Below are 26,405 nucleotides of genomic sequence, written 5' to 3'. Positions count from 1 at the left end.
GACAGTCACAGTTGTTGTGTGTTATAAAAGCATATGTGAAGCTCAATTTATTTCTCAGCTTGCCTATTCAGTGACATCCCGAAAGACACATTTCACTTTAATTTATCTGTTTAAAGCATTAAAACAAATGTGGTGGGCCAGAGTCCTTAGAGCTGCAGGGCTTGCTTGCACTGAGTCACTGCTGTAAACCTGCTTAATTGGGAACACTCATCCTTGGGGATGGGTTTCCAGTGAGAGAGGAGGTGCTGGGGCTCTCCTTCTCTTGTGTGGCCAGGCTGGCAGGAGGAGCAGGGATAACCTGCAGGCCCCACCACGTTTCAGAGCAACTGCTTTTCTTTTCTCTCCTGGGTGCTGTTTGCAGCAGAGGGTGGTAGAAGCAGCCTTCAGACTCTGAGGTGTGAAAGCTGTTGGAAGCAGGGCTCCTTGGAAGCAGGCAGCAGAGGGAAGTTCTGAACATTCTTCGGTCTGACAACTCAGGTCTGACAACTCAGCTCTGTAATTAGGCAGTTTTCTGGGCTTCCCTGCAAGCAGCTTGGATCAGCAGAGCACTTGTGAAGCAAATCTCACTATTGTCTGCGTTTGCTATGCTTTGATTTGTAATCTGGAGTGCCCTCAGTGCATCCTGGATCCCTGGATTCATGGCATGAGTGAAGCTAAACCAGGGCATGTGATCCATCCATGTTTTTGGATGTCCTGGGGGGCCACACAGTGAATCACCCTGAGCTTTGTGCCCTGCAGCAGGGGCTGCTTCCCTCCACACTCTGCTCCTGTTGCACTCCATTCCCTAAGGAGCACTGAACAAACAGTGCCCTGCCTGGACTGGATAACCTGCATGAGAAAACCTCTTCTCCTTATTCCCACTTGATGTTAAAGGATACAGCTCCCATCATTTGCAATTCCTGTGACTTCTTAATCTGTTTGCAGCAGCTGAGCAAACCTTTCCCATCACAGGGGAGCACTGCATGTCTCATAATTGCCAGGTGTCTCTTGCAGGACAGGGTTTATTCTTTTTCTTCACCTAGATTTTAATGTACATCTTGCTGTAGAAAACCTTGGTTTAGAACTCCTAGGTGAGGTGTTATTTCAGTGCAAGAGGCTGTTGTGTGTCTGAAGCCATCAAGGAGATGGTTTGGAATGTGTGAAATTTTGCTGAGGTGGTGCTTAGGGGCGAGATATCAGTAATTGTGTCCTGTAGAGAAGCTGAGGCCTCACCTCAGTGTGCAGGTAACTTCCTCTGCAGATCTCTTCCCCAGTATTTAACCCAGCATGAGTGTAATTTTGGGACAACTGTTTAGAAGAGATGACAATTTATTTTCCTTGGCAGCAAAGCCAGTTCCTGTGACCCCCTGCAGTGTGTAGGCACAGAAGGAGAAGGTGTGTCTGGCTCTGCCCCCAGGTTTTGGGTTGTTTGGTGGGGGTTTTTTCAGCACTTGGTAAACATTGTGTTTCTGGGGTGCAGAGTTCTCTGCTGACAGTGCACTACAGAGAGGGTTAGTCTTAATCTGATGATTTTATACAATTAAAGGATTTGTCCTCCCTCTCCCAGCTGTATTCTTAGTACCCCAAATCATCTACCAGCTCTGCAGGGAGCAGCTCAGCCTCAGCTGGAATGAACTGCAAAGGTTTTCCAGTGCAGCTTGAACGTGGGCAATTTAGTTTAAACAACAGATGAAGAAAACAATGGGATGTTCTGGAAGTTGGAGGTCTCCTCAGTTTTAACTATTTTAAAAGCTACTGAGGCATTTTTCTTAGCTTGTACTCTTTGTGTGCCCTCTCAGTGCAGGCAGAAGCACTCCAAGATTCTTCATTTTTTGAGGTTTTTCAAAAGAAGCACCTGAAAGTGGGAACCATGTCCATGCTAAAGATTGTGTGCAGTTCTGTCCTGCTGGCTGCTGTGCTGACCACCTTTGCACTCAGCTGGGCTTAGCAGGGCATTCTGAAATGGAGAAGGTTTCTTGCACTTCCTTCACAGATGTCTGGTGTTGCAGGTAGAACTGGTACTGCAGTAGGGATCAGAGGGCTAATTCACCAGAGTCACTGTTTATATTCCCTGTAATCACTGCTGGACAAATACTGGTAGTGCTGTGATGGAATTCTTTGTTCATCTCAGACTTTCAAGACTTGGAATTGGTGTGTTTTTTACTGTTGCTCAGTATTAGCCTGTGCTTTTCACTGGTTTATTCTCCTACCTTGTTAAGAATTCTGAAATAATAGACACCTATGCAGTTTCTTGCTTTTATTCTCAATGAATACTGACATAAAACTCTGTTTTCTATTGGATACATATTTTGTATCATATTTTGTATACATACAATGATTTTACAATGGTTTCATGAATAGAACACTGACCCAGGTTAAATAATGCCAAGGTTCTAATAGTACCAGAGGAAACAAAGGAAATCCAAGTCTCAGTTGACAATCTGATCCTTAGTTTGTCCTTTTGTACTCCTACTGTACATTTTATGCAAAGGTCAGAGCAGTGCTACGTCACAGGCTTTAGTAACCCTTTAGTATTTACACCTTCTGTAGGTTTAGTATTTATCTGTAGTTTCTGTAACTATATAAACAGAACAGATTGCTTCTGATAATCTTATGTAACAAAGCATGGAATATTGCCTATCCTACAGAATTAATCTCAAATGCATTTCTCATCTGGATCCATATTTCACAGTGCAGATTTGATATGTTTAGTCATAAAAAATACATGCAGACTTGTGGCAACTGTGTGTGAATGAGTACAATAGAAGTAGGTCTCAATTTCTGGTTTAAATATATAGCTGGACAAATAACAAGAATAATGGTAACAGCATTAACCATCTCAATGAGGGAAGAGCTATGCACTGAACTAAATGCAAATACCTTAGCTGGACAAAATTGAGTTTTTCAGAACTGTAGCAAACTGTCTTTGCTCATTGCATTTTCCAGCTTTATTTGTATGAGTAGATGCTGTTGTTTGAAAAGGAGCACCAAAATTATGTTCATTCTTCACACTGAAACATTCTGCTCTTGGCAAACTTGAAAGTAAGCTGTGAATAACTGATAAATAGGGTTAATAATTTTTAACAATGCTTCAGCTGTAACAGCAGCGTTGTCAGGCTGGTGCTGCACCAGTGTGAAGGATTTGAAGGAGGCAATACTGGTACAACAAAGTCGGATAGTAATTTGTATTTTTATGCTGCAAACACTGATTTAATCACCGGTTTTCTCCATTAAACTACTTTATATCGACATCTTTCATTTTTCTGTCCTTTGAAGGTGGTAAATATGATTGCCATTTTATCCATTTTTGTTATAAAATGAAACAGACTTCAGAGCGTTTGGCTGTGCATCAGTTGTTGGAATGCTGCCATACACTAATGCAGACTCCCCACTGTGAGCCCAGTGAAGAATTATACTTTGATTCACCAGATTGTATTAAATAGTCCAGCTGTTGGGATTTGAAAGATAGTTACCTCCAAAGTGAAATAAAAATGAACTTGGCATTTATGGCTTTGACCATTTTTATAGTGTTGGGCAATCAGCTTTTCAAAAGTAGCACTTTTTAAAATAACCCTCTTCTGGTTACACTGCTTTAAAAAGTTTAATTTGCTGTAACATTCAAAATACCCCACCTTGTATTTTTCTGGAATGATTGACAACTTTTGCATAAAATAGGCATTATTTTCCTTTTGAAATCACTAGCTTCTGATGATAATCAAATGAGTCTGAAACTGTATCTATTAGTGCCAATTTCTGCATTAATTAACTTATACCAAAATTCTAATGTTGGAGACAATTCTTGTAATTAAAGCTTGAACATGGAATTTCATTTGTTCTATCCAGTGCTGCAGCAGCAAGCTAAGTAAATTCTTTCTGAAATGGAAAGTGCAGCAACTGTTGTTCCTGTGATTATTTTTTTGGTTTTAACCTGTTCATTTACTCTCTCCCCATCAGGTGGGAGCTGGTGCAGTCCCCACCCAGTGTTCTAATTGTTGAGTGGGGTGACCTCTTTCTTCTTTGTCGTTTTCTTTAGGACAAAGACTGTCACAACAAAGGGCAGTTCATGGCAGATGGATCCTGTAGCTGAATTTTTTTCTCTGGCCTCCAGTTAATTCTACTTGTCCTCTCAAGGGTGTTACCTTACCATACTGGAAGACTGTTCCTTAAAAATAAACATGGAAATTTAGAGGGGAAAAAAGGAAAGCCTACAGTGCATGTAGGACCTTCCAGCTAGAGGGATTTCAGCACCTGCCCAGTTTGGGCTCTGTGGGTGTGGATGGTGCATCCATAGTGACCTGTAAGGCTGAGCCTAAGGATGGGCCAGTGGCTGCCATCCCTGAGTCTGCCCAGCTCTGAGCCCACAGGCACTGGGCTGGGGGCTCTGGGGGATCAGAATCTCGGGGCTCAGACTGTAGGGAGCTAGCTCTGGGGGATCAGGCTCTGGGGGATCTGGTTCTGGAAGGCTCAGGCTCTGGGGACTCAGGTTTTAGGGGCTTAGGCTTGGGGGAGATCAGGCTTTGGGGTGCTCAGGTTCTGGATGCTCAGTCTCTGGGAAGCTCAGACTCTGGGGACTCAGGTTTTAGGGGCTCAGGCTTTGGGGAGCTCAGGCTTTGGGGGCTCAGGCTCTGGAAGGCTCAGTCTTTGGAGGCCCAGTCTCTGGAGCGCTCAGGGGGCCAGGCTCTGGAATGCAGGGTGCAGGAGGCACAGCCTGTGCTCTCAGGCTCTGTCTGCCCACCCAGCAGGGTTAAGTTGGCAGTGGGATCACCCCAGTCTGCCACTTGTTCAGGCTGAGCATTCCCAGTGTTTGCCATGTTCTCTGCTGGTGCATTCCAGCTAATCTGAGGATTTGCCTACATGTTTTTAACATCAGTACAAAGCTTCTGAATACACACAAGTGCTTTTAGTGTTTCTCTGCTGATGCCAGCTTTGACAAATAACCCAGGTGTCTCTGACCTTTCCTTCCTCCCTGCTCAGAGGTTTTTATCCCCACGAATCCCTGCACTGCAGACAATGGTGGTGTAACCCCATTTCTGCAGCACAGAGCGTGGGTCAGACGCCCTCGATAGTTCAGCAAAGCCAGTGGGTGAATTTCCAGAAATCATCAGTGCTTGCTCCCAGTGAGACCAGCAGCAGCCAAGGGAGCACCTGGTTATGCTGTGCCTCCGTCATGCAGTGCAGCCCCCGGGCAGGTGGCTCTGGGACAGAGGTGTGGAGAAGCCATTTTTCAGTGCCTTGTGAGTTCATTTTTCACCTTCCATGCCTGGCTTAACAAATGATCCAGGAGGGGGAATGTGACTGTTGTATTTTGTGTGTTGCTGTCTGTACATAACAGCTGTTAAATCCATAAATCTATTTATTAGCTTAGCAGACCTGTCTTGGTTGTATGTGCTACTAATAGAAATGCTTTTCTGTGTTTTCATGCTCTTCTGAAAACGTCATTTGTATTTATGTATTTATTCTTTTTCTTCTAGATCAACTAGTCACACAGAATTGACAAGAAAAGCTTCTAGCAGCGAAAAGGAGACAGAATCCGTGGTAGTTTTAGATCCTGTGTCCACCAGTGGGGATCAAATGTCTGAAAATGCCCTGAACCAGAACAGAGTGAAAGAGGAAAAAAGCAAGCCACTGCATAAAGAAACTAATGTTGGGAAAATAAAAGAAACAGATAGTTCTAGCTGTTAATTGTTACTCTGCAAAGCTGTACCTTTTGGGAATCATTATCTGGACATGTGAATTGCTTAGGTGTGTTACTATGGGCCACGGTCTGTACTCCAGACAGAAATAATACAGATTGAAATGGTCTTTTGTATGCAGCTTTTGTTACATGCACTGAAGTGTTAAATTACTGTGTGTCACTCAAAATCCCTTTCCCATTTTAATTTTGCAGGTATGGTTATTAATTTCTTAGATTGTGTCAGTTACCTTTAAAATTGGATTTGAAGAGGCTTTTTTAACTCCTCTTTTATTGAGAAGATGCCTTGTTGAAGGTCTGTTCCAAAGCTTGCCAGAAGCCCCTTGCCTCCCTCTTGAGCTGGACAGGTTTGGGTTAGACTCTGTAAGTGATTACACCCTCATCAGCTTCAGGGGGTGTTACCAATTATTAATAAAAATGTGTTTAGACACATTACTCTAAAAATGTTTTGATACCCACTTAAACCAAGATCTCGTTGGTCCCCTGCCTGCTGTCCCCACACAGGGAGGAAATGAAAAGCACAAGCACAACCCTTCTGTCTCAGATTGTCAGGGGACAGAGACTGAAATGCAGAGGCAGTGCAGCATCTCATTGTGGTAACCAGATTTTTGGCAGTGATAGCCAGAATCAGGGGTTTGTGGGACTGGTGCTCTCAGTTGGGTTAAAAGCTTTGCAAAGAAGGACTTGCTCCTGAGTTTTGTTTTAATGTTACACAGCAGCTTTTGGAACTGCTGCAGCTGGAGTCTGTTTTTACTGCTGCACAAAAATAACTTGCCTTAGGCTCCAGTGGGTATGAGCTGCATTTGGGATTCATTCTAGGACTGCAAGTTATTGGGAATCATCAGCATTCTGCGAACTCCCAGCTGAAAGCTCACAGTGCTAACAAATGAGCCCTTGCTTTGAACCTGGCACACACTGGTGGCATTAATTTCTTTATTAGGTGACACTTCAGGTGTCTGTATTTGATCACACAAATCCCAGTTTCCCTCAGCCTTTATTTCCTCTGACAACGGTGAGATAGGAACATCATTGATTTGCTCCACTGCCAATTCACATTCCATTGTAGTCTCTTTAAATTCAGCACAGTATCTCATTCTTTTGTAATGAACAAATGGAATCAGGGATTTACCTAAAGATTGGTGTAACTGAAATTGGGTGGGCACGTACTTGAATGCACTTGGATTCTTTTTTATTTAATTATTTGAAACAGTGATAGTATTGAAGGATGAATGTTCTGAGTTTGTTGGTTTGGCTCTGCATGCAACTGTCTGGTGCTTTTCCTAAAAATAAAATGATAGTAATGAGTGTGGTGGTTTCACATCTATTTTGGTGGTTTTTGCATGTTTGCTACGAAAATCTTGGACTTGATCTAATGACTGAATTACATACAGTTCATAAACTTGTGGAAATTTGTCTCTCATTGATATTTTTATTTCTTGGGGGCAGTTGGTTCTGGTTGTTAATTTTTTTACTTAGTTGTCTGTTACACTGAACTTAAAATGCAAAATTTCATGTATGTATTTTTTCCTCAAATTATTGCTGCTGTATTATATGTTCAGATTTTCAAATTATGCAAAACCCAGAAGTTTTTCAAGAAGCATTTCTTTTACTTAAACTGTTTTGTTACCTAGAACATAAATTATTTCTTTAACTTTTCATTGTTGCTTATTAAAAAGACTCCTGACAAGTTTCCCAGACCTTGTGGAATTGACTTGTTACTCACTGCTGCCAACTGGAGCAGGCTTCCTGCTGATGCCAGTCACAGCTCTGTGCCCAACATTTGGGGTTTGCACTTGTCTTGAGGGCTGCAAGTGGAGCAAAATCTCCTTTGCAGGCTGGATCTCAGAGCAGCACCGAGGGGGTGGGGAGGATGGAGCAGCAGAACACTCAAGGCCTTTGTTTTTTTTGTAAAATGTGGTGTTCTATTTGTGTTTGGGTTTTCTTTTTACTGTTTGTCAACAGCTTGCTCTTTGTATGGAGGGAGATTCTGATTTTCTCAAAGCAAACATTTAGTTTTGGACTTAACACAGCAGTATTTGTTTTGTCAATTTGTAAATGCAGCACAGAATTCTGTGGTATTTTCAGACTGTAGCCACTGCTCAGTTAATTTGGTTTCAGCTGAAGGCAATGGTCCCTGGGAAAAGAGAAGCCAGTATTTGAAATCTCTTAGAGATATTTGGCTCAACTGCTCGAAAGTAAATGGATTTAGGAATAGTTAATATGTGAGTCTCCTAGTAAAATGGTTTTTCTTAGAAATTTATCCCAAAGTTAATGCTGACAGCCTAGGTTAGTGTGCTGTTCTCTGGGAGGTGAGCAGGCAGGCTGTGCATCTGCAGGGCTGGCTGTGGAGGAAACTAATCCTTCTCTGGCACAGGAAGCACATCAGGAAGTTGTCCTGGCTGTGATTCTTCAGCAAAATCAACAAATTCAAGTTTTGCTTTACCTGAAATAGAAGAAAAAAAAAAAAAAAGCAGCTCATGTTTGCTATAATGGGGTTTGTTGTAATGTTCTCTGGTGCACACAGATGTTTTGAAAATGCCACATGATGCTCACAAGACTGGACACACCTTTAAAAGTCTGGTCCTTCCTTAGAAAGGAAGAACACTCTGATTAGAGGACATGGTGCACTGCAGCCTGAGCTGGGGTTTTCACTGCATTCCTTTCTTCACTGATCACCTCACCTTGCTGCCTTCTGCTTTGCCCCTGCACTGGTGCCCCTGCCCGGTTCCCAGCAGCTGGCTCTGCCCGTAAGCTCCTGTCCCAGCCTTGATCCCACAGCTGGCAGCTCCCGCTTGTTCCCCGCTCCGGGGGGAGCAGGGCCCGGAGCTGTGGCGGCTCCGAACGCCGCCGAGGGGCCGGGCAATGCCAGAGCCGGCTGGATGCTCCAGAGCCCGGAGCTGGCTCCTCACACACTCCTGAGGCCCGGAGTCACCTCGCAGCCGTGAGGCACCTGGAATGCCCTGCTCGGGCTCTCCCGGGCATTCCCAGCCCCAGCCAGCAATGAGGAGCTCGGTGCGCAGCTCAGCCCTGCTCCCAGCGCTGCCCTGCTCTTGATTCAGCCACTGGGTCTTATTTCTGCCAAGTGATTAACGGTGCCGGGGATTGCTGCTGTTTCATTTCATCAGATACAGGTCTACATATTTGTCACACTCGAGAGCTTTTGCTTAGACCATACTATTTGAGGAGGCAATATATTGATACTGCTGAGGCATTAAAATTCATAGTTCTAGAATTATCTTATTTTTGAAAAGTGCATTCTGTGAAACTTATTAGCAAAAAAAAAAAAAAGTTTCTGTTTCTTACAACGGTTATTTACGAGCAAGGGGGAGATTTAAAAAAGCTCAACATATTTTCAATTTTAAAAAAATTTCAACTAAAACCTTTGTTCTATAGTGTGCATGTCAAGTGCTGCTACCCTATGTGTAGAACACTGGAAATTATTACAAACAAGAGAGTAAAATGACTTAATTCGACTTCGTGTTTCCTTTTCTTAGGCATAATACAATTCCTGCAAACCCCTTCCTTCCTTTCTTCCTCTCCTTGTCTCTCTGCGTCCCCTTTGGACTGCATGTCTTTATTCCGACTTGATTGATACCTGAGCAAGTGAGAAGTGGCTCTAATGAACTGTTAAGCATTTAACGGTGCCTTGGTACAGTGTAAAAAGAAGATGCAGATCCTGAAACAGGCAGGCAGATGCATACAAGTGGCTAAGGCTGAATGTGCATCGTCAGCTTGGGGTTTTCTTGGGTTTTATTTAAGGATTACCCACGCAATTGTAGCCTTCCAAACACATTTTGCTGGAAATGTAACATACAAAAGAGGGTTGTGAAATGAAGTTTTGTTAGCAATATATGTTTCGGGCCTCGAGGGAGGTGGGGTATTTGGCCTAAAATTCCATTTTGGCAGCTTTTCGACACATTATATGCACGGGGTTTTTTTTGTTTTGTTCCTTTTGCACCGTGGGCTTCAAGACTCCAACCAATTAATTCTGGAAAAAAAGCTTAATGTAGGCTACTCCTCAAGAAGGGGTCTATTTTAACATTCAGTAAACAGATAATCCATTAGGACAACAATATACATTGTGGCAAGTGCTATCCTAGGCTTTTTTTGTCAGCCCTTATTTATAGCCTTTTGATTCCGCTTCCCTCCTGGGGTGCAGTTTCAATCATTCTCCCTCCAATCTTTGTGCCCGTATTCATGGCAGGCTGAAAACAAAGTAAGAAAGAAGCTCGTACGCGGCGCTGCATTCGCGGCCAGCTCCTCCTCTATAGCCAGCAGCCGGTTGTATTTGGCCACCCTTTCTCCGCGGCAGAGACCTCCCAACTTGAGGAACCTGGCACCCAGGCCCACAGCCTGCAACGAGAGAGGGCCCGTGGTAAAACTCCTCACTCGGCCAAGTGAAGTCATTCCCAAAAATTAAACACGCTATCCTAAGCCTAATTGAACACCCTCCGCAGAGGAAAACGGGGAAATAAATAAAACCTCTCCGGGAAAGATTTGCCGGATGCAAACAGTAATTTTCGCTGGCGTATGAAGGGAAATTTTATTTGCAAAAGATTAAATATAGTAGTGTTAAGGATATTTGCTTAAAATGTTGTTACTATGCAGGAATGTTGTAAGTAACTCACAGTTTTTTTTGTAAACTAATGCAAGCAAATGGATCATACACACTTTTGAATATACTCCCTGCTTTGGCAAATTTCCTGTGTGCTCTCTTTAAACCCAAAAGAATAACCACTCTCTGTGGGAGAAAAAAACCCAACCCCCTAGAAAAAGCCCATTTTGTAAAATGTTTCTTTCTCAAGCACAAAAAGGCTTGCTCCTTAAAAAATAGTACATGTTAAAAGCAGTATTTTTGCAATTCTGCAATTGAAGAGCTTTCAGTACTTCCCAGATCCACGAGGCTCTCATCTGAAGATTCTCTGTCTGGACTTCCTAATATGGTAACATGTCTTTGACCTGTATGTAACAGGAGGGAACACCTGCATTAGAGTGTATTTTAGATATTTGACACAGAAATTGTTTGGACTTCTCGTTCTTTTTTTACCCTTGGTCTATCCAAGCTTAAATACAAACAGGAATAAAGCCCACCTGATAAAAATGTGAACTGTAGTGCTATATTTGCTATTTGCTACGTTAGCGTTCTGTTTTATTTTCAGATGGAGAAGGGAACATTTAACATCCTGTCCTGGTCTCTGCCTCTCACTGATCTGTCTGATCAGGCTGTGCTATGTATTTTAAATGTGTTCCTCACTATAGTAATTATTTTTCTTCTATTCAAAAAAGAATTTACCATCCTGACTGAATGGAATCTTTTAGTTGCTATTTACTCACTTAGATACAGCAATTCTGGCTGTTTTTAAGGAAGAAGAAAAAAACTAAGCTATATTAAATTTGTCCATCTATTCATTAGGTGTAAAAATGAATAAAGAAAATCTGATACAAAGAGAAATCTTACACATGAAGCTGCACAGGTTCTTAATACTCACCACAAAGGCTCAATAATAGGTAGTCAACAATCTATCTAAATGCATTTTTAAACAGTTTACACGTGTCTGAATTTTTAAATTACTAATGCTAAAATTATTCAAAATTAAGATGAATTAATCACATCTCTCTTATTTTCTTTAATTCTGATATCTAACTGTGTGACACTTAGCTACAGTGTCAAAGGACACCCACGTTCAAAACATTCACAGTGTATTAACTGACAGTAGCTGACGCCTTGATTGCTGTTTTAAGCCCCTTGAAAGGGATTTTTGAATCAAAACTTGAATTTCAGTTTCTTCTGACAAGTGCCTTCTAAATTAGAATTTATTTAATTAGAATAATGAAATGAGAACATGAAATATTTACAGGCGTGGCTTGTCTGGTTTGGTTTCAGCCTTCCCCCCCTCTACTCACCATCCAGAATTCCGGTCAGTTCTATGAGGTCTGACACCTTGGTTTGGTTAATGTACTTTAGGACAACACCACTGCACATTGCTATGTTTATGTTTTGGTCGCTTTTGAGTTTGGAGATCTGCGTGGCAGCATCTTCAGCAATCAGGAAGCATTTGGAACCAAGGGCATAACAGATGCTACTCCACTGTTCTCTGTCCTGCACAAACAAATTGAGCAAACAACTGGAGTTTAAAAAACTAAACTGAATGAAAACTCTAATTGATAAGGTAAAAATTGAATAATATTTTGGGTTTAATCCTAAATATGCCCTTCATATAAACATACTACATTTTATACTGTATTTTAAATCTGTCTGCCTAAGAAAAACATACCACCTGGATTTCCCTTGGGTTTTAGGATTTTGCTAGAAAACATAAATTTCAATCTGAAATTAATCAACACCATTTGCACAAAATATAATTAAAAGATTAAAATTAAATTAAGTGTAGGGGTCTGCTATTTTGATTTCCCTGCTGAAATTTATTTCACTTTGATGGAACATAAAATATTTTTTTATTGTTTTATTCAAAAGACTCATTTTTGTGTTAATATTTCAAGTGTCATAGTTGTTTGAACATAAAATAATGAACAGGAGACACAGACTCAATGGCAGGACCCATAGGGAACAGAAGAATACAATGCTCTCTTTTCTTGCAAAGCTCCATTTTTCAGGGTCTTTGTTTCTTTTTTTTTTAATGCATTGTCCACATGCTACATGGTCCAGGCTAAATAAAGGACAAGGATATGTAAAGACTTTGAAAGAAGAAATTTACGAATTAATTTGCTTGCTTTGTATGCACAGAATGCAAAGTTCTCACATTAAAAACATCTCTATTTCACAATTCTGCCATTCTTGGTCTGTGGATCAGTTTTTTGTACTTATGTACTTGCAATCAACATCACGTGCCATTCCTGTATGGATTTCAAGCCTGTGCATAAGAGAAAATGAAGTTTCTGACACCTGAACAAATGTTTAAATTTTAACACCAAAGTGATCTGGAGTCTGGCAACGAATTATTGAATTGGTACCAGAACTAATCCTCCAGGATCTAATTATCAGGGGCAAAGATGTGGCATGAGTAAACCTTGGAGATTTGGGAGGAGGAGGAGGAGGAAGAGGAGGAAGAGGAGGAGGAGAGGCATTTCCCTTAACTCTGTTCCCCACTGCCCTTCACTGTGTGCTGTAATTCTCCTGCTGATTTTCATCTTGCACACATTTTCCTTCATAAGAATTCTCAAGGAAGTTTGCAGCCCTGGCAGGAGTGGGGAATGACCTGGTGTTTTGGAATGTGGTAATTCAGGGAGTCAGACTGAAACAACACAGGGAGGCAAGGCTAACCAGAGTGAGGTAATACAAACACAGCTATTCAAAAAATGAACTTCTGAAGTTCCAGTTAAAGACAAAATCAGATGGATTTTGCAGTTCATCAGTTTTAGAATTATTGATTCAGGCACTGGACAGATTCACTTTGCTTCTCCCTTCAATCAGTCTTTGTGTTTTGTTCATGGAAATGAACTCCCTGTATTTATTCTTAAGAAGATAAAGTGAAATTTGACACCAAGAGCAAATTTTTTATTACGTTGTGCAACTGCAGAATCTCAGTGTACAACTGTAGGTTCTGCAGCAATTAAGTTTTTATTTTTTTTTAACAAATGGAAATTTAACCTCATGTATAAATGTGAATATTTAAGGTTATACAATCTCTTTTATCCATCTACAGCTTGATAAGCTGCTTAATATTATTGTGCTTTATTGTTGTAGTTGATTGGCCACACTAATTAACTCCTCTAACTTTGATCACAGAGGTGTCTTACTCCCACTTGAAAAATTCTGCAGAGCAATGCTGCCAGTGACAGGACTTTGGTTATAAATATCCATCACAAAGAACTGCAGCAATAACATATTCTGGTATTTCTTTGTCTGAATATACAACAATGTTCAAATGTTTGCTTCTCCAGCTTAATAGAATATTGCATTACACATCAATTTTTGTAATACACTTGAATTTTACAATTTCACCTTATAATTTGAATAGTGTACATAAAGAGGAAAATGTAATCAAAATAACAGTGGTTTAGCAAGTAGAATCAGATTAAAAAAAGCAAATTCTTGTAATTCTTTAAGGTATGTGTACTGACCGTATTCTGTTAATGCCAGGATTTTCCATCAGAAATTATGTAAAAAATAGTGAAAAATTTGGATATTACCAATAAAATATATTCAAAGAAATTGTTAGATGCATTTTCTAGTGATACTTTTGTGCTTAAAAACCTGAAAATCAGAAGCTTTGTATTTTATGTTTAGTAAAAATGAGAAAAGCTCAGTGATACGCCACTGAGCAGCACCACCAGTTTTTAAAGGACTGCACTGTGGTATCTTACCTCTTTTCTTAAGGGATCTATTAATGCAATAATAAAAGGAAAATTTTTAATCATTTCCACATACATGGCAACCATTTCATCAGGACTTTTGAATGTTCCAGTGAGTATTTCGTATTTTTCTTTACCCTGGAAAGCAAAGTAAAAAGCATGAACGATAAGGAAAGCAGGGCCCTGAAAAGCAGAGTGTGCCCATCTCTGTAAAGGCAGGGGCTGTGTGTGCTTCAGTCAGGAGGCATTCACTCATCTGCCTCACCCCGTGTCTGAGCTGTCAGCACGTTGTTACAGAAAACTCTGCCTAACATGACTCCGTGGGTTCCAGGGGGCTCATGCCAAAGGCTCTGAACAATGCCACTGCCAAAGGAAGAGAGATCCAGTTCAGCATTTTCTGGGCAACGCTGCCAGTTTGACAAAAGTGCAGCATGAAGTTAGAAATATTTGATATTTTTATTGAATCTCGTGTGAAAAAAAAATCTAATTTTTCTCTTTTAAAAAAAGTGATTTTTTTCTCCTCATTTTCATGAAGAAAATATTGCTGGGGCAAGGAGTGCACCCTCAGTGCTCAAAACCAAGATACTGCCTTTCCCTGCTTCTTTGCCCTTTCAAAAAAAATAAAATAGACTCATTGAAAACCATTCTCATCATTTTGGGAAGCACAAACTGCAGCCTACGAGGAATTTTAAGAGCACACTGTGAAACTGTGCCAGGATATCCACTGCTTTAGTGGCTTTGACAGTTCAGTAAGAGAAAGTTACAGCATTGTTGGTAATTCAATGGTTAAGATTTTGCACATTCTGGTATAGGACACAGATATCACAGCCAGGAGAGCAACTGCTTCCACAAAAGATATTGGTAATGGAAGCTTTGGCGCTACAGAACACCCAAACACACAAAAGCTCACGAGGTACCAAATAGAATTGGAAGTTCCTTCTTCTGCTTAGAGAAACACCTGATTGATCTTGGAATCAGGGGCAAGAACTGTAAGACTTCATCAGGAGATAAATCTATTTTGTCAAATAAAAACATTAAAAAACTGGTATTAAAAAACTAATGTTGATGCACAATGAGATGGGCACTAATTTGTGTATAAATATACCATAGGAAAAATACAAGCAAATGTTAGGATAGTTTGAAGAAAACAAGAGATGTATCTTAATATAATGGAAAGACAAGCAGATCCAGCCAGAATTTATAAATGCAGAGATAATTCTGTTTGCTTGATTGCTACCTTAAAAAAGGGGAGTTAGGAGCTTGTAGGTGAGTCTACAACATAATAATAATGTTAACTAACAGCTACATTTATTTTAAACCCCAAGAAAATAGAAATTGAAGAATAACTTACGTAATCCATTAATTCATGAGCAGCACAATTTATTGCTAAGTACATGTCTTTTCCCAGCTCCAGACCTACATTGTTGCAAGCTGTTTGCATTTGGAGTAGCAGTTGTTCTAGACTATCATATCCTGTTGTCACGCAGCCTAAGTGTGATATTCTTAAGGATGGTGGCTGAAAGCAAAACAAAATATCCACTTTATTTACACATAGATGTATTATACATATTTATGAGCTTTTTTTCATTGTCACTTCAGTATGCATTTAGTCATCAAATTATAGATTTGTTCTCACAAATCTCCTTAGCAGCTTTAAGGACAATTCTCTAGGAAAGAGGGATTATCAAGTGCTAATGAGCAGAGAGCAACAGTCCTTGGAAATATGTCTAGTCATGATCTCAGTCATGTATGGCTAGCACTGGTTAAAAAAATTATATAAAGGCACTCTTAACAACCACAGGGTTGCCATAAATGCTGTAGTGCTATGGACCAACCCTCTGCCACAAAAATATATCCTTCTCCTTTAAATAGCTTTTACTCATTAATCCTCAACTACAACATTGATTTACTCATTAATCTCAACTACAACATTCTGGGGAGTGTTCAAGAAACCTCAAGAATCTCCCAAGACTTCTAGAAGGAGCAAATTTCACAGAGGGGAAATACCCCAGCCCAGCTGCACACTGTTTTCTGCTTCTTAGGGACAGTACTGCTGGACATCAGCCACATTTGCAAGTACTGAGCAAATATTTCATGTATTTCCTTCTGTCGTCAGTTTTCTGTAGGTTTTCCAAACAGTGATTTTTAAAGTCTGGGAATTTTGGATTATAAAGATGCAGCAACAGACAGCAAAAAATTGCTGCAGTCTTCCTACACTTCAGATAGAGATTAAGTCTTCAGTTTCATGTGGTTTTCAAGATGTCTTGTTGCATTCCATTAAAAGCATTGTGTATATAAACATTTTTCTCTTTTTAGTTTTTATTTCCTTAACCAAATAAGTTCTTCTTCACTGCCTACTTTGTAATTTCTCCTTTTTTCTCCCTCACAAAAAAAATCAAACTAACATGGTGCCTTTATCAATTTTAAATTCAGTTTCACTACTGTCTCCTTCAGTTTTCTCCTACTGAAAAAAATGGATTTTTTTTCAGAGAATCTAATGCATAGTTTCCTTGTGTATATCTTGCAGAAATATTCTACCTTATGATTGCAGTACATATTGTGGTACTGATATGGAAACTACCCACCAGGAAAACATTGGCCAGCATCTTCATGATGATGAATTTTTTTGTTGTTTTAGCAATAATAAAATAGGAAGGCTTTTGTTGATCCTTTCTGTTTTATACTTCACAACAGTAATGACTCTCACCTGATAATATTTAACTCATCTCAGAATGAAGAGCAAAACCTGCATGGCATTTCCATCCCACTATTTGGAAAACTCATCAACAAACTACCAGTTTTGAAGGGATAAAAAAAGATCATTTGAGCCATATAAAATAATGTCCTGTGCAATACTGTGAGTGCTGCCCTTTAGCTACTGGCTTGTATCTGCCATTATCTATAACCTCAGACTGGAGCTGGGCACTGAAGGCAGAGGATACAGAGGAGTGATGTTCCCAGGGTTGGGAAACAGCACAATCCACAAATCTTACAGGTAGCAGTTTTATGGTTCTACACAACCAAAAGTTCTCTGCTGGTGCTACAGGCCTGCAAAATGCTCATTTGGATAAATTACCAGGATTTCTATCTGAGAAAAATTATCAGATCCCAGAAATTTTCCCCTATTTCATCTACTGCCCCCAAAGGGAAGGTATAGTCAGAAGAATTTAAATTATTATGTAAAATATGAGCATTTGGAATATTTAAGTCTTGCCTTGACCTTTCCAAAATGGTGATGTAGATTAATGCTTCCTTTCTTAAGAACATTTTAAGTTCCCTGCTGCTGTTAATACCTTGTTGAAGGCTGAGAGTAAAAATCTCTTTTCTTACCGGAGCCTTTTGTGCTTTTCCTTTCCTACTGTCTGCTCGTGAACCAGGCTGTTGGCATGAAAGAAGATAGAAATCAATCCCATGGAAAAAGAAAAGAAAAGAAAAGAAAAGAAAAGAAAAGAAAAGAAAAGAAAAGAAAAGAAAAGAAAAGAAAAGAATTGACTGAATTTTGGTCAAAAGAGACCAAATATTTCAGTCAGGAAATAGCTTTATTTAATAGTTTAATAGTTTTATTTTGTGCTGGTTACTAATTTAAAATGTTTATTTCTATGTGGACATCTGTCCAACCATCATTTGTTTTTCAAGACATTCTCACCCAGCCCATCAAAAATACAGGGGATCTCCAAAATGAGAATCTAGACTCTGTACTTGGAGAAACACAACAACACTGCTTTCCAAAAAGCACATGCACACACTGAGACTGATTTACTGCTACAGTAATAGTACCTGGAATAAAATATGTTCTGTGTGGGAGGTGTAGCATGTATTGTATATGCCTTCTGATGCCATTCACTCCCAGTATATTTGTTCAGGTAAACAGAAAGCCTTATGCTTAGAACAATGATTTGTTCTAAATTTTCTGATTTAGTATCACCAAATGGCCAATGTTTTATCCATCTGTCAGAGAAACACATCCTCTATTCTGTGTCATGAGTCTGTAACAGGCTAAGTGTTCCATGTGGATGTTTGAAAGGACAAGGGTAGTAAAAGATCAAATGAACTACATCTCACTGTAGGAACACATTTTTTTTGGTACCGTTTTGGCTGGAGACTCCGACTTTCTTGTCATTTCTTTCTGAATTTCCAGAACTCTTTCTATGCCCTGAAATTAAATAACAGTAATCTTCAAAGAAAAGCTATATTAATTCATTTTAGCAGCTTAAATCAAAAGAGAGACATTTATTCTAAATGCAAATTTTAATATAAAGTGTTCAAAAAAACCCAAACCATTACAGACTCCTTAACACAATCTCTCCATCCACACAATGCAGTCATGTCCAATGATAAAGGATTAGTAGCAGTGGAATGAGCAGGAATATTTGATTATGGAATGTCAAAGAAAGTGGTCTCCTCCCCAAAAGTAGCCCTTCAGATATCTAACTAGTAAAAAACATCAGGGTCTGCATTTATATCTAAGAAGTGGGAAGGTGATAATCCCTGTTCCCAACTGTGACTCTGCCTAAAACTTCCTAAACTCTGACTGAGTGCATTTACTTTCAGAATACTTCCAAGAAGCAGGGGGAAAGAAAAAAAAAATCACTGTCTTGATTTTAAACATTGGGGAACACTCCAATTAAATGAATTCATGGCTTTTAATGCAAGGCTCCTTTTCCTTTTCAGCTGAGCTAGTAAATGTTATTCGTGTGAACTTCGTAAAGGACATTTCAGATTTTCTCAAACTGTGCCAGTAAAGGAATACTTCAGGGGGCAGAAGTCAGTCACAGCTGGTGACAACACAGGACAAACAGCTTCGAGTTCTGCTCTGCAGCAAACACCTTCCTCCTCTCCCATGGACACCTGGGAGGCATCCTGGCTTTGAATGGGGCAGAATTAGGGACCTTGTTAACAGCTCTGGGGGACAATCCAGAAAAGTTAAAGGAAAAGCAAAAAGAAAGAATTGAGCTCAGCTATTTGTTCAGGTCAGCGGCACACAAAGTAGAAATCACAGCCCTAATGGAGGCATCTTGTGCAGATACATTCCTTAATGCAACACACGGCCAAACAAAAAGAGGGCTGATCCCATCGGTCTCACCCATCCTTCTTGCTCTTTGTATTCTCTTCTAGTGTCACAATTTCATTTTAAAGCAACTTCTTCCCAAATATTTAATGCTTTCCAGTGAAATTGTTATGGGTTGTTTTGTATGCAATATCAAACAACTGGTAATTATAATCTACTAATGCAAAATCTATTATTGTGTAACACAATTCCTTGACATCTTCAAAGCACTGATTTTTCCTCTATACAAACATCCATTTTTAACTTAAATCTTCATGGTTCTTCTTTAAAACATCTTTTTACTTAATTTAATGTTATTAGTGTTAGAATTCTGTACCAACATCTGTTAAAACTTTGGCTTTGTAAGCTAACAAAAAATGAAAAATATAGTTTGTAAGGACTATATTGAAAAGACCTATACACTCATGTACATATGTAGTTAGTATGATGTCTATAGAATACATTTATTAAAAAAGGAAACAGTACCTGCTGGAGTGATAACTCAACTGGTGGTATAAGCATAACTTCTTTGACTAATTTCAGTTTCGTAGGTGAATTTTTTTCACAGTTCAACACAGTAACCATTGGGAGTGGTAGAGTAATTTCTTTAGGTGACTCCTGCAATTGGGAGTGCCAGGTGAAAATAAAAATGTAAAAATCAGAATATATTTCCTATATATTTTAGTTATGGTACAAGGTTCAAAAACTGCAAACACAGGCAGTGGTGTTAAGGGTATATTCCATGAGGCAAATTAAATAACACTGTCACAACGGGCTGCAGTAATTATGATAAGTGGGACAAAATAAACCAAACGACCAAAGCCACACGTACCTGACTGTGTTTCAGCTGTGCAGCATGTAAGTACAGTGGCACACAGCTAATGGTGGCCCCAGCCTTTGCTATGGCAAGTGATGCTCCCCCAATGGCCAAGCTGCCACACAGCACTGGCTCAGCAGGTTCTGCAGCTGGGATGGTATTCCCTCCCTCTGACACCTTCTTTCCTGCAACACAGAGAGCAGTAGCTAAACATTTCCTTGGCTCTAAATATATGATTGTGGATCAGAGTTATGTGAGTAAATATAGTAGTGTCATTTCAGTGTGTACTCAATGCACTAAAAACGAATAATTTATTTTTTAAAAACTTAATTTTTGTCAGCTGTTTTATATGGAATGACCTTACAAGTAAGAAGAGTACCTGTCCTCACTCTGGTTTCAAATGTATTTCAGGTCTGTTTCTTTTGGAGGTCTTTCAGCCACTGAAATATGTATTTTTATTTATCTGTGTTTGAATCCAATAACATTATAGCATTTTTCATGTTCCTTTCCAAAGCATGCTATCAGTCTTCTTGATTGTCCCCCTTAAATGCTCAGATTTTGCATAAAAAAATGGCAGATTACATTATAACCTGACTGGGAGCACAAACATTTGATTTATTCTAGTAATGACTGTGAGAAAAAATTCAGGCCTATTACAATTGGAATTCCCAAAGAGAAAACAGTCTTTTAAATATTACACATTAAATTTTCATAAGAATTTATTTCCCTTTCAGATTTAATAACTTTGTTCAAAATGCTTTAAACCAAGCAGTTCCCACTACCATATTTATTGTCTGTAGTGCTTACATGAGCACTTAGAGGGAGCACCTGCTGAAGCTGCAGTAAGTGATCTGATTCCTAAGAACCACTGCCTTGGGGACTGTTTGATACTGGCTCCAAATAGTCAGGCACTGAGTCTAACAATAATATTACAGTCAATGCCACAATTAGTGAAAACACATAATAGATGTATCAGCAGAAGCTTGACTCAAATATCACATACATCTCGATGATACCTGGATAGACCTGACAACTGCAGAAGTTAAATTTCAGGTGAAAGGTGAACTTACTGTGCACACATCCAACCTATGAAGTGGGAGGTATTTTACTGACAGTATGTGACAGTTGCAGCTAAACTGGAAAGAAATAATAGTTTGCCAAAATTTTCTGCCCTTCCAACAAATGACAACAACCCTTTTTTGTCTGAGTTTAATGTATAGATGGAGGTAACATATGGTGGTTTTTTCTTTGGGTTGTTTGGTTTTGGCTGTGTATTCTTACCTTGTTTTTCTAGCCTTACACCAATTTTTCCTTTTTCCTCTAGTAGGATGTTTGCTTACTTCCTTTTACTCTATACTACCCCTCACTCCCATCTCACACTCTTCTTTCATTCTCTTTTACTTTTCTCTGTATTTTCTCATTTTCTCAGTGTTAGAAGGAAACTTTCCTTCCTCTTTCAATTGTTTTCATCTTCTATCTTAATTCTATTTCCTTTTTACTACTCAGTTCTGTGATTTCCTTTTCTTTCCTTATCATTTTCATTTTCATTCTTCATTTGCATCCTCCTCCATTCTTATTCCTCACTCTGAAGAATAATAACCTCCTGTCTAAACCAACAGTAAAACAAAGGCAGAAACTGTTCAACCAATGCATGTGAATGATGAGGAAACTGTATTTTCCCCTCCCTCATTTTACTGCAGAAACTGCTGTGATCAAAAAGGTCAGGAGAGAATAACCAAACCCTTTGAACATGAGACAAGGTGTTGTTTAGGACCTTTTTCAATATCAATGTATTGCAGAAAATATTAAAATGAAATAAAGTAAAACCTGATTTTCGTCCCTTTTTTTGCTTAGGTGTTGAAGCTGAACGGCACGAAGCAGGGGAAGTAGTGACTTTTTCTGCTTCTTCTTTCTCTTGTTTTTCTTTTTCTTGCCTTTCAATTTCCTTTTTTTCTTCTTCCTTGTTTGCAAAGTATTCACTGAGGGAGGATGCATAAAAATTACTGGGTCAAAATTTTGTTAGACATGTGACATATAGACAGATGTGATGCAGGCTAAAGAACATGCTAGGAGGTAGATTAAGTGCTTGTGTTTGAGCTACTGCCATAGATTTCCTGTGTGAAGCTGGAGAAGTCCATAAATTTATCATATCATTCTTTATTGGCAGTCATCTGCATCACTGATTAAACAAAAAGGATTTCAAACCTTGGTACAAGCTTTATAAATCACTCTGGTTTGAAAGTCAGCTCTGAGCAGACAGTTTGAGCATGAAGGATTTATTTCCTCTGCATGGGTAGTAACAGATCCTGTCATAACTTCATCCATCAGCCTGGCCTAGGTTAAGACAGTAGGTGAGTTGTACACTGGCTATTGTGTGGCTGCAGACTCAGAGGTGGCTGAATTTCAATTACATGCATCAAGTGAAATCTTCACCCATGGGTCACAGAAAGCCAATTCAGGCAAACTGAGTATGTGAGATGTATAAAGTAGTGTAAACAATGCATTAAAATCTTATTTAGACTCACTTTCCAACTGAGTCCTTATTCCCTTTATCAAGCTTTTCCTAAATCTCGTCCACGTGGAAGGCAATTAGGTCTGTTTGCTACAGCCTGTGTTCAGTGTTGCAGCCCAAAACAGCATGCTTTTTATATCACAATTATGAAAAGCAGGCAATAATGTAGTGAAATGGGTCTGAGACAGACCTTGTATCCTGAAAATATTTTTTAAAAAGTAGAAAACATTGAATATTCTACATGTCTTTCATTACAATATAAAGTAATGGTGAATATTTTGAATATTCAAATGCAATAATTTTCACAATATGCAAGACCTACCCAAGAATCTTATCAGCTTGACACTGGTCAGTAGGGTCCAAGTCCCTTAACATTGTGTTCAGTGATTCACTGACCCATTCCACAGCAGTAAGAACAGAGTCATTTCTTTCTTTCTCATCAGCTTCAATTGCTTCAGGTAAAACATTTTCAGGTATTTGAGAATGAGTAGCCATTACAGTGGAACAAATCCTCTGGAAAAAAAAAAAAAAAACAAAAAAACCCAAAAACAACAAAAACCTCACCAAAACAATGTAAAAGGGTTAAACCACTATTTTAATTTCTAACGTGGAAAAGTCATTTGAAAGACTAAGAGGTATGTCCTTACCAACTCTACAAGTACATATCTCCAAATCTATTTGCTCCACTTGCCTTTTCTCATCCTTCTTTTTAAGCTCTTATACTTTGGTAATTGCAGACATTATTCAAGCTTTTTGACCTAAAATTACAACTACATTGGCAAAACCCCTCTGACAGATCTGCCTTATGCTATCAGAACAGAATGGAGTTATTTTAAGGACCATACAGTCATTAGGACACCTTTTACTGCAGCTGTTGGTAGCCTCTTGTACCATGATTCATCAGCATTCATGCTTAATGCCATCCCTCATGATCAATTACTTTTGTCTTACTTAGATAATTCAAACCTATCTTTCTGTACTGATGAACAACAAATGATATTAATAAAATTCACTTAAAGGAAGACATAATTTACGAATTTCCCACAGTCGCCTGCATTAACAGTATTAACTTTATACCCTGTGAATATCTATGAGGTTACACGTAATTCAAGAATTAAGTGAACCAGAGTTCAACTGAGGGAAAGTAGAAATAATTACTCCACAATAGCTAGAGCTGCAAAGATGTAGTTTGAATATTTCAGGTTGGGGAAGAGATGAGCCATCAATTCTGCACTGCAGGTGCTAAATGGGTATGTTTGACTTTACTGTCACCCACATCAACCTATTAGCTCAGTGTAAAAGAAGTGCCTTTATCTATACTGTTTTCCAGCTGTACTGTATTTTTCTGAAAGTGTCACACAAAGAGAAATATAAAGATCTGAAAATTAAAGAAAAAGGTGAAATGAAAGTGAACATATAAGGTTAGTATGGGGTGTAAGGAAAACCTACATGATCATTAAGATAGAAAAAAAAATTAACATACAGAGATAAACTATCAGGTCTCACTCACAAAATACTGTCTAATTCCTGAAAAAGAAAGCTTTCATAGCTGCTGCCACTGTCTAACTTTTCACTACACCTGTTTTTTCCAAGTTACAACATTCAACTGGGATTTATGTCTTGTCCAAAAGATAGAAAATAAAACATTCCTTGGGATGTGAGAAGAATAGTACCTCTCTCAGATATTGTCCTAGTAAAATAAATAAAACAAGAAGAAGCAGCTCATACCTTCTCATAGTTTTTAACTGTACAGTATATTTCCACTTCTAATGTTGGCTGACCAACTCCATCAAGAACTTTTCTTCCAACTAATTTGCATATTACAGGAGCTTTTGAAAATTTAGAAAAGTAGTTAGCCTTAAATGAAAGAGAAAGAACTCAATTACAAGTCAATTCCCAGTCAATGAGGCTTTTATTCCATGAAATTCCACTAATCAAATCCACCACTAAACAAATCCATTACGGGTCTCTTCCAACCCAGCATATTCTATCAATCATTCTATGATTTGTATGTTCCAGCGAGCTTTGAGCCCTGTGAGAAAGTGGAAACCATGACTTCTGGTAGGCAGAGTCCTCATTCTTCTTCCATGGTCTTTATGGGGCCTGATGAACTATCATAACTCAATACATTTGGGTCTGTGTTCGTAGTTAATAAACACTAATGTTGGTTTAGAAAAAGGATTGCATTTTTACCTGAGGTTTCTACATACTTCCTTACTAGTTTCACTATTTAATGTGTTATCAGAGAGTCACCAAACCACAGGTTACCAAACGGGAAAAGTACGAAACATTTTGGGCCATGAAGAAGAGGAAAATGGCAACTACCAGGCAAAGCAAAGGAAGGTGTTACCAGTTCCAGTTCCTTCCACTGATGGTGGCAAAACACTTGGAGATGGGAAACAGTGTAAGATGAAGTATTTCCATTCCACAGCCACTCTCCCATCAAAGACCATACTAGAAATATTTTTTTTTCCCAAGAGCTGCTCACTATTCTAGTATTGACAATTCCAGTATCACCATTAATTGAAGTTTCATTATGATTACTGTCAACAGTACTTTGCCAAGTGGGAACAGATAAAATTGGTCTGTTCTTGACCCTTCCACGGGGGCCCATTTGCCTTTCACGAGCAGCTGCAGTGTGAACAGCACCCAGTCTCTTGTCGCCGCTGGCCCGGGAGCCATCCCTGCTGAGCAGCGTTTTGTTAGGGACAAACACCAGTCCATCTCTGGACTACTCTGTTTTTGTGTCGAAACAAGCAACCAGCAGAGGACAAGAAGCCCGGCTGCTGCAGACACGTACTAGCACAGCACCCAGCAGCCACGGGCCGCAAACACAGAGCCACGGCAATGCTTGCCCGGGCCAGGGACAAACCACTGAACTGTCACCACGCCGAGCTCCTCGCTGCACCCCCTGGCTGAGGGCAAGGGCCGGGAGGAGGCACGGGCACGGCGGGCACCCACACGGCCCCTCCGAGGGCCAGGAGAGGCCGCTCCGCTCCCCGCCCGGTTGCTTCCCCGCCCCGCGCTACCAGCTCCCCGTAGAGATCCTCGGGGTGCAGCGGGAACAGGGCGTTCAGCGCGTCCTCCATCCGCTCCGGCACCCGGTGCCCTCGGTAATACTCGGCCGCCTCCAGCCGCAGCCGCCGCCGCTCGCCCGCCTCCATCGCGGGGCCGCGGCCGCTGCCGGGCAACGGAGCCGGGGAGCGCCCGCCCCTTTCCCCGCTCCCCGCCAGCCCCAGGGCGGGCCAGCGGCACCTCCGGGCGCTCTGCCCGGGCCTCGCGTTCCCGAGGCTCTGCTCCCTCAGGGAACACCCCGGGCTGGGGGCAGAGCTGGCTCGGTTTGGCCCGGTTAGGGTTCCTCGGTGCCGCGTGGTGCTCGCCTTCCCTCAGAGCCCGGTCACCGCCTTGCGAGTCAGGACGCCCCGACCAAGAGCTCCTCGGTTTTAAAAGCGTCCGAGCAGCAAAACTCTGTGAGATTGTGGTCCTGAAAAGAGGGACAGGCTGTGGTTTGGGAAATGTCTGGTGAAGACGACGCTACAAAGCGCCCGCAGTAACTCCTACGTTTGAAAGCCCTCCATTTTCAATGAAAGGAAACATTTCGCGACCTAAATGATCATTTTTAGCCCGCAATTTCCTACAAAAACTTTCACTTTCTTACACTGTTCACTGGTAATTTTGTTGAAGTAACTGAAAATGGAGATACTTAAAAGCTGTTAGCTGCACACTTCCCCAGCTCTAAAATCAATATGTGTGGACCTTTGGTTATTGTGTGCTCACTTCTCCAGGTGGGGTGATAATGAAGAAAAATCCCTAAGGAATCATTTTCTTTTCCTTTCACATCCTTCAGAAATACTATGGTACCTCTCCAGAGATTTAAACCCTCTTCTTTAAAAGCTGTTTCCTCTGAAAAAGTTTCTAGAGTGACACTACCTGTTCCTTGAGGAGAGTGGGTAGCAAATGCCTCATTAGATTTTCTTCCTTCAGGAGGAGTTGATGTGGTGGGTGGCTGCTCCTTTGGGCACACAGCTGCCTCAGGAGGGGTTTG

At 40.2% G+C, this 26,405-nt stretch overlaps 2 protein-coding genes across 2 annotated transcripts in view; one reads left to right on the top strand and one right to left on the bottom strand.

The window, feature by feature from the left end:
- The window catches only part of SHTN1 (shootin 1), a 54,046-nt gene extending 46,822 nt beyond the window's left edge, over window positions 1–7,224 (top strand). Inside the window, exon 17 of the mRNA XM_041415557.1 lies at window positions 5,451–7,224. Within this exon, the coding sequence (XP_041271491.1) occupies window positions 5,451–5,661 (211 nt within the window). The 3' untranslated portion in view covers window positions 5,662–7,224. The remainder of the gene's footprint in view (window positions 1–5,450) is intronic.
- Window positions 7,225–7,953: 729 nt separating this feature from the next.
- On the bottom strand, window positions 7,954–25,449 carry ENO4 (enolase 4). The gene is given in 14 exon segments (XM_041415844.1): window positions 7,954–8,114; window positions 9,907–10,025; window positions 10,564–10,630; window positions 11,576–11,771; window positions 13,997–14,122; window positions 15,336–15,500; window positions 17,315–17,349; window positions 18,056–18,137; window positions 19,518–19,649; window positions 19,864–20,033; window positions 21,676–21,827; window positions 22,683–22,873; window positions 24,089–24,217; window positions 25,390–25,449. Coding segments are annotated over 14 exon segments (1,785 nt in total).
- Window positions 25,450–26,405: the final 956 nt, after the last annotated feature.

The sequence above is a fragment of the Onychostruthus taczanowskii genome, unplaced genomic scaffold (genome assembly GCF_017590055.1).
Source record: "Onychostruthus taczanowskii isolate IOZ18803 unplaced genomic scaffold, ASM1759005v1 scaffold5, whole genome shotgun sequence".
NCBI lineage: Eukaryota > Metazoa > Chordata > Aves > Passeriformes > Passeridae > Onychostruthus > Onychostruthus taczanowskii.
Note: the sequence above shows the minus strand (reverse complement) of the source record. Positions and strands in the feature narration are given on the sequence as shown.